The sequence below is a fragment of the Oculina patagonica genome, unplaced genomic scaffold, assembly GCF_052425735.1.
Source record: "Oculina patagonica isolate OP01 unplaced genomic scaffold, crgOcupat unplaced198, whole genome shotgun sequence".
Classification (NCBI taxonomy): domain Eukaryota; kingdom Metazoa; phylum Cnidaria; class Anthozoa; order Scleractinia; family Oculinidae; genus Oculina; species Oculina patagonica.
The window spans coordinates 1-13177 of record NW_027558034.1 but is presented as its reverse complement, the minus strand read 5'-3'; the positions used below and the strand labels follow the sequence as shown (position 1 = coordinate 13177).

Here is a 13177-nt window from a genome sequence, read left to right as displayed (position 1 = left end):
TTTCGATGAAGGGGGGGTCATTATATATAACAGTGACTGTCTATCAAATCCCACCAGCCCCCCCCCCCCACCCCATAAAAAATGAACGGTCCCTAATAAAAAATAATAAATATATAGTGTCCTCCTGTTGTAACAGCTACAGAAGCTTTTGGTACAATAATAATGATGATGATGATGACGATGATTACGAATGATAACAATGATGAAGATGACAGTGATCAATTCAAGTGATAGTGATAATAAAAATGATAAGAATAAAAATAATTAATAAATAAACTTAAATGTGCAAAAATCAATAAAAAGTCATCTATGGAAGGGAGGACTCAAAAGAGTGGGGTAACTTAATTCATAGAGCTTTTATGGTACATAACAAAATGAACGACCAGTTTGTTTGACTCAGCAATACATCATACTCAGACTCAGCGATGACTCATACAGTAGATTTACACTGAGAATATTACACATTCACACTGTTGTTCATCTTTAAATCTCCCAAGAAAAAGATACGATTCTGCTAGAAGTTGTTTTTTATTTACTACAAAGTCACTTGCGGAAATGTCACTGTCTCTTTCTTAACTGTCAAATGCTCACCAATTCCAAGTGTCTCACCCATGCTATGGATGCTGTTTATCCACCTGCTGACCGTTGACTCATAATGAGATTCAAGTGCCACAGGGGCAGTAAATGAAAACACTGTGTGAACACCACAGTTTTCCACTCTTTCACTCCCAGCTTGAATAAGACTACCAGTACAATTTAACATATGAGAATGAAAGATCAAGGAGGATTCTTTTAAACTGACCATGTAGCGATTAAGAGGAACCATGTTTAGGCAGTTGTACTCGCTGGCTTGATCGCACCAGTAAATTACAGGGTAGCCAAGAAGAAAACCAAACACACTTGGTATACACAAGTCCTCTTCAACGTCACTGCCATTTTTTAAATCTACAACCTCTGAATTTCGAGTTGTTTTATTCCTTTGCGTCAAGGTCAAAGTCGCATCATATAATTTCTGATCTAAGTTTTCAACAATCCTGGCGAACTGCTTCATAACACGCTTCGAGACATCCGTTTCCAAAACGCGCGGTTCTTGCAATTTTCCCGAAATGTCGATCAAAGTCAGCTCTTCAGAGTCTAAAGTTTTCTTAAGATGACTCACCAAATTTTCCAAATCGGCAAAGAAGATGTCCTCGCCTACTTTGAGTACATCCGAGGAGTAAGGAACTAAACCTTTTGCCGCTAAGGTATCGATTAAAATGCTAGCCTTTGTTGTATCCACAACGGCATAATCGAAGAGTAACGATGGCTTAATGCCGAGATAAATTGCTGCTAGATCAAGAAGAAAAGATCTGCAATATTTGTCTGATAATTTCCCCAGATATTTCTGAAATATATCCTTCCATTGACGAAGGCTCCAGCCTCCAGTATCCGCCATATTGTAAGCAAAGAACCAGGCGTTGCTAACGGCGCCGATCCAGGCTTCTCGCGATATTTCCCTTTCCAGGATCCTCTCTATCTTCTTCCTGGGAACGAGGTTAGCTTATTTGACCCCAAGCCACTCTCAAACGGTTGCTCGCAACGCGGCCACAAGAACTCCGGTTCAAACACAGGCAGCCCAGGCTCTCTCGTTAATTATTTGCAACGGTCGTTGTCGGTTCGACTCAAGCGATTGATATGCTTCATAAATTGACGAATTTGAGATCTTTCGTTCTGTCTTTTTCTTTGGTATTAGTAGGGGGCGTCAGCGGCAAGCGAGGAATAAACGTCCCAAAACCCCTCAAAATCACACAATAACAGACAATCAACAATAGGTTAGTGATCTTTATTTATATGGCTTACAGTTTATTGTAATTTAGGAACGAAAGATCTCAAATTCGTCAATTTATGAAGCATATTTTTCGATCGCTTGAGTCGAACCGACAACGACCGTTGCAAATAATTAACGAGAGAGCCTGGGCCGCCTGTGGTTCAAATAATGCATCAGTCAATTGAAACCCCGGCCCCCCGACCCCCGGGACTTACCGGGGAATTTAACATTTACCAAGTGTTAAAACCCGGCTTATTTGCCCGCCCTAGGGGCCTAGACGTCTGTTAAAAGCCCCGCATAGCGGGGGCATCCGAATCGACTTTCAGGGAAAAAAAAAACGGACAAAAATCTTGATTTCGTTGCAGTGCCTAACAGGTTTTTAAGAGAGATGCTCAGTGTGATCTTTCAAGAAAGCTTGTTCCAATTCAATGACTATCTTTTAATAAGCACATCAAACAGCCATGGGCATGACAATCGCCGCAGTTTCTGCTGTCATCTTCACGGCCAAAATAGAAAACAAAATACAATAAGCCTATCCTTTGGAAACGATTTATTGACGTCTTACGATATAAGGCATATAATTCACGGCTGAAATCTCAGAAACAGAAACTACTTTCTTGGAGACGATAGTGTACTAAGGTGGTAGATTACAAGTACAATGAGTCTATTTTTATCGTGCGAACGCATTAAATACAAACCCAGGCATCGCGAAAGGCTTTATCAAGGAAGAAGAGTGGAGACTTTTTAGAACGGATTCCTCAAAACGAACATTTTGAGGAAAGCATTTAGTCCTTTATGTTAAATCCCGGCTGTCGTCCCCGCTTCAGGTGATTGCGTGCTGTTAAATTACCGCTCCACGGCCCCGGTCTACTGACATTTTGTTAAAACCACCGCCCACCGGGGCCAACGCGCCGTTAAAAGTGCGTTAAATCCCGGCTTTGGACGCGTTAAATCCCCGCTAAGTCCCGGGGGTTGGGGGGCCGGGGTTTCAATTGACTGATGCATAATAGGCCCTTCCCGATTATTATGCTAGCATTTTTTTCCCGGCATAATTCGGCTGAACGAGCACTTTTTTCTCAAAAAAAGAAATTGCTAGCATAATTGAGTATGATGCCTTATTTTGTTTGTATTTCTTCAAAATAAAACAAGGCATTTTCAAAGCCAAAGGAGCATATTGGATTTGAGCATTTTTTGGACAAAAAAAAAAAAAAAGTATTGCTGGGAGCATAAAATGCCAGTGGGGAGGGGCCTAACCCTGGGAGCAAGAAGTTCCGTATCTCTGAATTCTCATCGCGGTTTTTCGGTTTCGATGCAAAAAAAAAATTAAAAAAAAAACCCTTTGGCACCCAGAATAGTGAAAGGAAGGCGTACCCCACTTTAAATTTTTTCTCTGGGTTGCTATACCTCCCCCAAACCAAGCCTAGAAAATAACCCAAATCCAGTGCAGTTTCTTTTGTTTTTATTCACTCAAACATTACTAAACTACTTCAATTAATGCATGTTTTTTTTTCTTCACAGGAAACAAAATATAATGCAAACTAAGCTGGCAAATAAAGACCAAAGTATAAACGACTATGAACTAGAGTAAGCTAGTCAAGATTTACTTCCTGCTATAGTCTATTGCTATAGTCAACAACTGATCAAAAAGCAGAAACAACAAGCTTGAACGACTATTGGAGAAGAGCATGTCTTATGGTCACCTTTTTCTCACACTATGTACTCATAATCATCTAGTAATATTATTCTTATAAGCGCAGTTACTGACCAGTCAATTATTATCCTTTGGTACAAGAATAAGTTTCTGACCCGCAGAAAACTCATTCACTTTATGCACCAACTTCCACACATTTTTTTTCTAGACCAAACCTAAAGTAAGACGGATTTAGGTACTGTAGCACCACTAGACATTGGACGCACTTGTTAATTAAATGAGCTACAATAGTTCTGTTTTATCGTTAAATTCAAACTCTTATTCCCAAATCTCCAAATAATCATTACCTCACAACATCTAGACTTGCGAACTGGCTGAGGAGATTTTACAAAGCGTTGCATCTTTTTGCTTCTATTTTTAGCAATTAAACCTGTTAAGCTTCTACAGTATCAATAAATAAATTGGTGATTTTTACTACTCATTAAACTCGGCAGTATGAGAATAAACAGGCATTTAGTCAAACATGGGCAAAAAAATTAATTTTCACAAAGGAAACATTTTCAAAAATAGTCGTGATGCACTAAAGCATATACATTTACTTGTCTTCAAAGTGAATAATTTCGGTAATGTTGCCTTAATTGAATGATGAAATTCTTATGGCATATAAACAACCCTCCAAGTTTATTTTTTTCCTTAGTGGCCATTTGGCCACCGACTGCTCAAGTTTGGTCGCCAGTGAAAATTTTTAGTCGCTAAATTAAGCCTGTGCTATCAATCCTTCTTCTCAATTTTAGTTGCCAAGCTGGCGACTTTGGTTTCAATTTAGTCGCCAGCTCTAAAATTTTAGTCGCCATGGCGACTAAAATGGTCTTAACTTGGAGGGCTGATAAACCTTTAACTTTTCATACAACTACCAAGTAATAGGTATAAAAGGAGTGCCTAACATGTGTCAATGGTAATTCTTCGAAATCTTATGTTTATTACAAGGAAAATTCATGTTATTGAAAAAAACAAAAAAAAAGCTAAAAATATGTTGTATGGCCAACAAACATCTTATCAAAGAAACCCTCTGCTGCTTTTGCTATAAATCCACCATAAATGAGGTTATAACCATAAACATACAAAGGTATACACTGCACGCATACTCTAGCACGAGGCAGTATAGCAATGCTACTAAGAAAAAACTTTCAGTAAGGCACATGGCAAAACATCATACCTTTTGAGCATGGGCAATTCCTCAAGAACAATTTAACTCAGCATTTTACTTGGTCATAAGGGGGTTTCTCTGCCTTTAATCTACAGTTAAGAATTGTTATTATACATGTATAACTTATTTAACCGTTGATGTCTTTTTAGTTAAGAATTATGAATTACATATTTAAGTTTACTGAATTTCCACTACAGATGCTTAATTCTACATGTACATGTTCGTGACAAATGCTAAATTCAAACAGCTAAAAGTTAAATTTTCAGCATTCTTGAAACTGAGAAGAACACCGTAGAATCAGGTGGACATTTCATGCAAGCTTTTCACATATTGAAGAACATGAAAAGATGGGAAGGTATAAATTCACAACAGAAACTATTTTGAAGAAATTCATCTTATCGCAGTGTTAAAATCATAAGATGATACACTTTCTCTTCTTCTTCACTTTTGGAATTGGCTTCTTTCCCTTCTGTACAAAAAAGACAAAAAGAAAAAAAATCTTTAATACATATGTACACCTTCTCTTTACTTTGCTACATTACAATACTGTACAAAGTTCAAAACACTGACAGACATGAACTAATTGCAGAATAATGCGTGACTGTGCATTACATGACAATCATTGTCTGCCTAGTTACCGGTGTGGTTTGGGCTGAGCGTGATATCCCGGATGACCACGCTCATTCTCGTCCCCATAGCCCTTTCATTTCTCTTAGCCGGCTTGGCACGAAGAAAACGTAGGGCTCTGGGGACATAAGATTTTTGAATTAAATTCGAAATTTTTTTTTACTGGCTGTTTGGAACAAAGAATTCCTAAACGGAAGTAAAAAACGTAACGACTCTCTCATACATTCTTTTGAAACGTCATGACTGCAAACATGAAGACCGGAGGTCCTAGAATCTAGGACTGAAAATCCTGTGTACCCAGAGCCCTTCGTTTTCTCGTGCCAAGGCCCAGTCGGCTAAGAGAAACGAAAGGGCTATGGGGACGAGAATGGACCCCGCTAGTTTTGTACACCTTCCCACTAGATTTGGACAGACATACCGGTAGTTAAAAGGTTTACGGTATTGTTTACGGATATTGCACGGATATTACGGTTTCAAGGACTCAAAGATGATTCGCTTTACTGAAAGGACACAGATGTATGTTTTTAGTTTGCTTCATAATGATTTGTTTTATTGTACTTCATTAGTTTGGCAGTCTACCTGCCATTGTAATTCTAGGTTTTTGTTTGTTTTCGTTACAAGAGCTGGGCTGCCTACAGAATTCATGCTTAGACTCTTAATTTTCTGATTTCCAGTCCAAGGGCTTACAACATTGTAACCACCCGGGGTAGTCAATCGATAATATCGATAATCGATAACATTCGATAACAATCGATAAAAATCGATTAATTTTTTCAAAAATCGATAAAAATCGATAAAAGATTTCATTGTGAGTAATCGATAATTATCGATTTTTCAATCAGGGCTATCGATTTTATCGATAAATATCGAATTTATCGAAACTAAATTATCGTACCAATTTTCGAATGAAAAACACCAAAAGATATTAAAAAGCTCGCAGAAACACTTATAGCAACTTAATCGGTAAAAACTACTACATCTTTTCTACAGATTGTTAGTAATACTCAGCGTGTGTCGAATTTGAAATCCGCTTTAGATAATAAATAAATAAAGGTGACATTTGACATTTGACATTTGTACATTTGCCGTTATATGATTTAATTCGGTCTTTTGACCTTATTTACTTCTGACTTCTTTCTGAGGGTTCTATTTTATATGGAGGCATTATGTATTAAATAGAGTCGTGTTGATTGTGGTCTAGGAAGTGTCTAGATAGAGGTCATTTTTCTTCGCTGCGTGGTTTCCGTTTGTAGAGTCAGTAGAGTTCATGTTCTGTACTCCTCCGCCACATGAAATCTACATTCAAATAGTTACAATCAAATGCTCCCTCAACGGAAAGAGGATGATTTTTATCTATTCCGATAGCAATAGATGAATCCGATAAAATCGATAAAATTAACACTTCGTCGGCGTGTGAGTATCGATTTTTATCGATTGACCGATACCATCGATATCATTTAAATTCAATTTATCGATAGATATCGATTTATCGATTGATTTTCCGATATCAATTTTTATCGATTGACTACCCCGGGTAACCACTAAACCACAGCTCCTCTACTTTCAATTAAAACCCCGACAAAACTTACTGACCTCCCGTCTGATTTCTCTCACAAGGGTGTAAAATGCATCCTCAACTCCTTGTCTTGTTTTTGCTGATGTGTCTACGTACGGGATTCCATAACTTGTCGCTAACTCAAGAGCCTCTGTCGTCTCGACTACCCTATTACCAGTAGTTTGAAGATCACATTTGTTTCCAGCCACTAAAAAAAATATTTAAAAGGATTTTGTAAGCTGTATCAGACAGTGACTTAACAAATATGGGTAATTTTAATGTGCATGCATTTATAATCTAACAGTGTTATTTCCTTAAGTATGCATCCCTCACTTTTTTATTATTTAACTACATATATGTACTTTGTATTCTTTTAATTGCAAATAAGCCTTTAGAAATTTTAGGGCTCAAAATTACAAAAATCCTTGAGTCGCCATTAATTTTGGCAACTACCGGTAAGTAGTAAAATACAGTCATTAAATGCAAATTTCTAACAGCAAGTTTTGGGATGTTTTATGGCAAAGGAAAAGGATGGATCAACTTTCTCTATTTGAATGTTTAAGAAGCAAAGATTTTTCAATTTAATTTTCTGGAAAGACCAAATGTTTGAGAAAATTACCGTTATTAATTGTCAACACAGAGAAATGCAGTCACCATTTTGGTGACTAAAACAGAATTTTAAGTTGCATTGCCGACCAGTGAGTCGCAATTTCAAACCCTGAATTAATAACGGAATTTATGTGAAAAATAAAAATTGGGATAATGCTGGTAGAAAGAGAGGTCGCCCAAAAGAAACTTGGAGAAGGATGGTGGAAAGAGAAATGAGAGACAATGAATAGACATGGGGCCACCTCGAATGAGCACCGGCCGACCGTAGTTAATGGCACCATTCTGGTTAAGGCTTTACATGTGCACCCATGCACGAAGAGGACTAAGTACATGTAGTTCATGTAAGTAATGCTTGTCAGTGCCTCTTTGGGGGAGTAATGCAGAGTAGGTTAAAAGGGATCGGCAAGTATATAAATTTGGGACTGATAATTATTTCCACTGCATCTCTCGGAGTGAGGATGCCCAGTTGTTGGTCGTTTCAGAGTTTCAGTGGATACCACCATGCTTTGCTTGAATCATGTGTGGCTCCAAAAAATCTAAAGGCACCTACTCCAAGCTCATCTATTGTGATGAGTTTGAGGGAAGGTAACTAACATGTTTGTGCTTTCACAGGGACTGTAACACTGTGTAACAATACTTACAAACCATAGGGACTTCATCAGCGTCTTTCACTCGTTTAATCTACCAAACAAACAAACAAAAAAATCACTAAAGATAAAATAAGTAAAGTGTGGCTTGTCATTTCGGCTAACTTCGTGTAAAGTAAGTCACTGCTGCTGGCCAGCAGAACGTCCCCAGATATAACTAATGAAGATATTATGGCAACTGATTTGAATAATTATTACTAACAGTATACCATAAAAAGATGACAACAACAACAACAACAACTTACATTTGTAAATCAACATACTCTTTGGAGTATAGGTCTTTCAAGTTTTTACTTTTGACTTTGCCATTGAGGTAAAAAAAAATCATGAAAGGTAACTTAAGGGGATTTATTTTATTTTTTTATTTTTTTGTACCTGCTGTCTAAATGCATGGATTTCCTCAAATGATCTCCTGTTATTGACAGCAAAAACACACAGAAAGCCTTCTCCTGTTCTCATATACTGGTCTCTCATAGCACTAAAATGATAAAGCAATGACATTGTTAGCAAAATTTTACTCCCACACTACTGTAGCTCAAAATAGAAATTCTTTTTACTAAGATACACTGTACATACCGTAAATGATCTAATAAATGCCCGAGGGGTCTAATAAATATTTGGGGTCATAGGGGAGGTGTTAAATAGATATGAGGCGTTTATAAGAGAGAGTTGTTTATTTCAATTTAACAGTAACAACGTCAATAAAACAAATAGGTTGCATAGTTTGCTAGTGGAGTAAGATACATAACAAAGTTTTTGATTGGAGACTTATCTATTCTGCGCTAATATAAAACCTAGAGATGTCATTCAAAGTTAGATATCGACGTTTTCATCGTCATCAAACACTAAGGCGTAGTTGGTCTCTTTGATGTCGGAGTCACGCAAGAAACTAACTACATGTATATTGCACGATTTTATTCTATGGAGCAATTCTTTTGGTTTTTGAGGTGATTCTTAGAGAAGGGCGTCTATCAGACACGGGGCGTTTATAAGAGGGGGGCGTCTAATACAAACTTAAACTTTATTAGATCATTTACGGTACATATCCCTCAATGTTAGTTCTGAGAATTTGGTGTTTTTAGTACAGAGTCTTTGATAGACGTGTACAAATTGTACATGTACACTGAATACGAGAGAACAGAATTGCAGTTGTATTAACCTGTATTCCTCTTGACCTGCAGTATCCAAAATATCCTACAAAACAACACATGGAAAAGTAGTCTTAGTATATACAGTACCGCTCAGAAATAATCCTCCATCACATACACACCTTACATGTATACGCATATACATGTATGCATACACATTAATTTTACGCACACACACAAATGCGTGTAAGCAAACGCCAATTGATACGCAGTTCTTTGTTATTCATTCCTCTAAGTTTTCTTTGTGTTGTATTGTTGGGAAAACAAAAGAAATATCTTTACGAGAAAAACTTAAACAGGCTCATTAAAACAAGACCAGCTGGCTTTTCTGGCCAAAGCAACTATAAAGGTTTACCTAAATCTTTGCTTTCATGTGAAATTCAGCCAGATTTGAGTTCTATTTCAGCCGGTTAAATTGCCAAGCAGCCGACCCTAAGCAAAACTCCTGGGATTGGTTCAGTTCTTTTTGCTCAAAAATAAGTAAGGATCGTGTTTAATGCTGTATGTAAGGATGTCAACTTTTCATTGAAGTAGTGGTGCAAGCGTCATACAAGTACACGTAAATTTATGCATATTGTGTATTTGCAAGTTTGCACAGCAGCATTTGAAATCTTTTGAACATTTTATTTGAAATTAGGGAGAAGTAAGACACTTTTAAGTGAATTTTTTAAGTGAGCCTGCGTGAGCGAAAAAAATTATTTCTCAATGTATTATTAAAGCCTGGCAATTTAATGCCTATGTATGTGCAACACCAATAAATGACGTACTTACCAGTAAACATGTTTCTCCATCGATTACAACTTGTTTTCTATACGAATCCTCTGAAAAAGTAGAACCAAGATTTTTCTTTTTTAATTTGGCATGTAGTTCTGTGAATGCAATACTCAATATCTGTTTGATGGTGTTACAAAATTTTCTAATACATGAAGATCAAGTATTCAAAGTCTTGGTTATTAAATAAATAAATTTTATACTAAATACAAATTATATGGTGTAAAGTATAAATTTTCATGTTGAGTACAAAATGTACTACAGTACCGCTCAGAAATAAGCGTCCCAAAACATACGCGAAAAACGCGTATGCTTTTGCGTATACGCGCGTCTGCGTATCTGCGTATATGCGTCTGCGTATCTGCGTATGTGCGTATACTCTGTATACGCGTATGCTCATTAGTATGTATGAGCTAGCTTATTGTTTTTTCTTTTGTCCATAGTTGATTGTTCTTTCAATGGCCTAACATTGCTACATGTAAAATTTAAATACAAAGAAGACTGACTAAATCATGTCGTGCCAAAGCGACAAAACACCGCACAAAAATATAAAATGCGTTCCGTTTTGTTACAATACAAAATACTGCAGTTGACTGTCGTTTAATATAATACACAATACATCAGAAACACTAGTCATCAAGTTTTCACTGCAATGAGAAAATTTCTCTTTTCGTTTGAATCATCGTTTTAATTTATCCCAAACAGAACCGAGTAAAGCCAGAGATTTCGTTATTTTCGCTACATGCCGTGACACTTCAACAAGCAAACAAACGAAAATTAACAAGCGTTTATAATCCATTCTTGGTCATTACCTTTTATTTAAGTGTTGGCTCCTAAAGGACATTTGGTTTAATGAACCAACGTTAGGAATGAAGTTTATATTTGTCTTTTCTTCGCTATTCGTTGTCGCGTTCATCGGCTCGCTCTGGAATGTTGTTTTGTCGGCGTACGTGATCGTCTTTTGAACTGTCGAGAGCATTCGAAATCCCGCATGTCTTCAACAATTTCCTGGTAATCGCTTCTACAATTTGGCCCGAGGCTGTTTCTGTTCCTTCGCCTTTTAAAGTTGAGTTAAATTGCAGAATCACCGCTTGTGTGACTCTCTGGCTCAAGAGAGAAGAAATCAATCTTGTTTTGACTTGTTGTCGCGACACCAGAGACTGGCCAATCAGAAGCGGTCGTTCTCACGCGCTCGGTAAACATTGTAACACCATCTGATAGAATCGGCTGGATGTAATATTTTTTGTTCAAAACCGAATACTTATAATACCACGACTTCTCTGCTTGAAGAAACCACTTAAGATTAGTTTTAATTTATTGGATCCAGGATACACTCCGACATATAACAGCACATCGTGTTCCGTTTTGATGACATTTAAACTTCACGCGGCTTGCTTGATTTGTTCTCTGGCGACTTTGCGACGAACTACAGGTTCTCTGGCGATTTTGCAGTTCTTCTGGACGGCCTCTACCTCAGCAACAACTTTCAATTTGAAGGTTAAGTTGTTTGGAATCGAGTTGCTTTTGGCATGATGATCGATACAACTGCTTAATTCTTTCGAAGAACGCGTGATTGTTTGAGAAGGGATTCTGAACTCAGGTGAATGTTTTGTCACGCGTATGTACGGTTCTATTATAATAAATTCATCTTTTATCAGTGATTTGTTGTTTTGCAATATTATTACATTGTTGTGTCTTAAGGAAAATGTTGATTCGCTGCGCGTGGATTCTTAGAACCAGAGATATAATTATTTTTGCTTCTCGATGGCGCGTGCCGAAGTCAAAAGCTGTCTCCCGCAAAACTCGGATAATTTCATATCGATTTGTTGTCGAATAAAGGCACATCGTTTTCTTTCGTCTCAACACTTGAGCGACCCTTTCGAGGTTGAACTATCGGGAAGTTCACGTTTATGAGCGGCTGAATCTTGTTACATATAACGTAAACAAAACTCTCGTCTGTTTGTTTCTCGCAAAGATTTTTCTTTTGTTTTTCCCAACAATACAACACAAAGAAAACTTAGAGGAATGAATAACAAAGAACTGCGTATGTGTTTATGCTTCGTTGCATACGCGCGTATGCGTATGTGCGTATCTGCGTCTGCGTATGTGCGTTTAAGGTGCGTATACGATGGACGCTTATTTCTGAGCGGTACTGTATACATTAATTATTTTTTTCCTTTTACTGTAATACTTTTACTGAATTTGAACATTTTAACCAGTTAGGAAAAAAAGCTGAATAACTTCAGTTGTTATATTTTTATTTTTGTTTTTAGGCAGAGACATGCAAGTAATTGCATTCATTTTGCTCTTTTCATGTATACAGCTGTATATGCATGCCTGTTTATATGGTAACAATTTTATGTCAACATCAGGGCTCGAGACTCACTGTAGCCAACTAGCCACAGGCTAGTAGAAATGCAGTTTTGGCTAGAAGGTTTTGGGCTTTCACTAGCCAAAATGGCTACAGTAGTTAACATTTCAGGAATTTGATTGGAAAAAACGATACATCGAAATCGACTTCAAGAGAACAGAACTCACAAGTACACTGGCGTCGTGTATTAAATTATCAGACTGTGGACAAGCTGAAATTACCAAAAAGCAACCTAAAATTAACCCTAAATAAAATGATAACAGAGCCAGTGAAGGCGGCAAAGTGCCTTTGCCCAAACCCAAGTTACTTTGAGAATTCTGGCTAGTAGAAAATTTGTTTTGGCCTGTGAAATCAAAGCTGTCACTAGCCACAGGCTAGCTAGCAAAAAAGTTAGTCTCAGGCCCTGAACATCATAGACTCAACTATTTTCATGAGCAAATCAATAAACTTAAAATCAGAGTCATTCTCTTCTACCATGAAGATTATTGATGTTCACAAATTATTAACTTCCATAGTGAGTAGGCAAAACGATATAACTCGTACATGTAATACAAATGATACTCACCTATTGTTGGATCATATTCGTCTACAAAACTGTCAAAAGTAAAAAAAAATGGACTTGGTTAAATAGATTGATATAAAGAAAAAAATAATAAAAGCTGTGACAGTGTTTTTTTCCTATCCTGTACATGTTTGTATGAATGTTTATAAAAACAACATCAGTGCCTTTTCCTGTCTCTCCCCAGTTTGGAAACAAACAAACGAAAAATGAAAAATACATAAA

The 13177-nt window shown here is 37.1% G+C and overlaps 2 protein-coding genes across 3 annotated transcripts; both read right to left on the bottom strand.

Moving 5' to 3' along the window:
• Positions 1–335: 335 nt before the first annotated feature.
• LOC144640133 (UPF0739 protein C1orf74 homolog) lies at positions 336–1441 on the bottom strand. Its single transcript, XM_078499343.1, has one exon. The coding sequence runs from the start codon at positions 1433–1435 to the stop codon at positions 536–538; it is 900 nt and encodes a 299-aa protein (XP_078355469.1). The 5' UTR covers positions 1436–1441; the 3' UTR covers positions 336–535.
• Positions 1442–3249: 1808 nt separating this feature from the next.
• On the bottom strand, positions 3250–13047 carry LOC144640134 (GTPase HRas-like). Of its 2 annotated transcripts, XR_013568289.1 has the most exons (8): positions 12959–13047; positions 10023–10072; positions 9263–9297; positions 8479–8581; positions 8098–8137; positions 6886–7055; positions 4358–5134; positions 3250–4293 (listed from the first exon to the last, which is right to left on the bottom strand). XR_013568289.1 is itself a non-coding variant. In XM_078499344.1 (7 exons), the coding sequence occupies exons 4-7, from the start codon at positions 8575–8577 to the stop codon at positions 5078–5080; spliced, it is 366 nt and encodes a 121-aa protein (XP_078355470.1). In that variant the 5' UTR covers positions 8578–8581; positions 9263–9297; positions 10023–10072; positions 12959–13047; the 3' UTR covers positions 3250–5077. The 2 variants fall into 2 exon arrangements, 1 of the variants encoding a protein (XP_078355470.1); XM_078499344.1 differs by having other exon boundaries at positions 3250–5134.
• Positions 13048–13177: the final 130 nt, after the last annotated feature.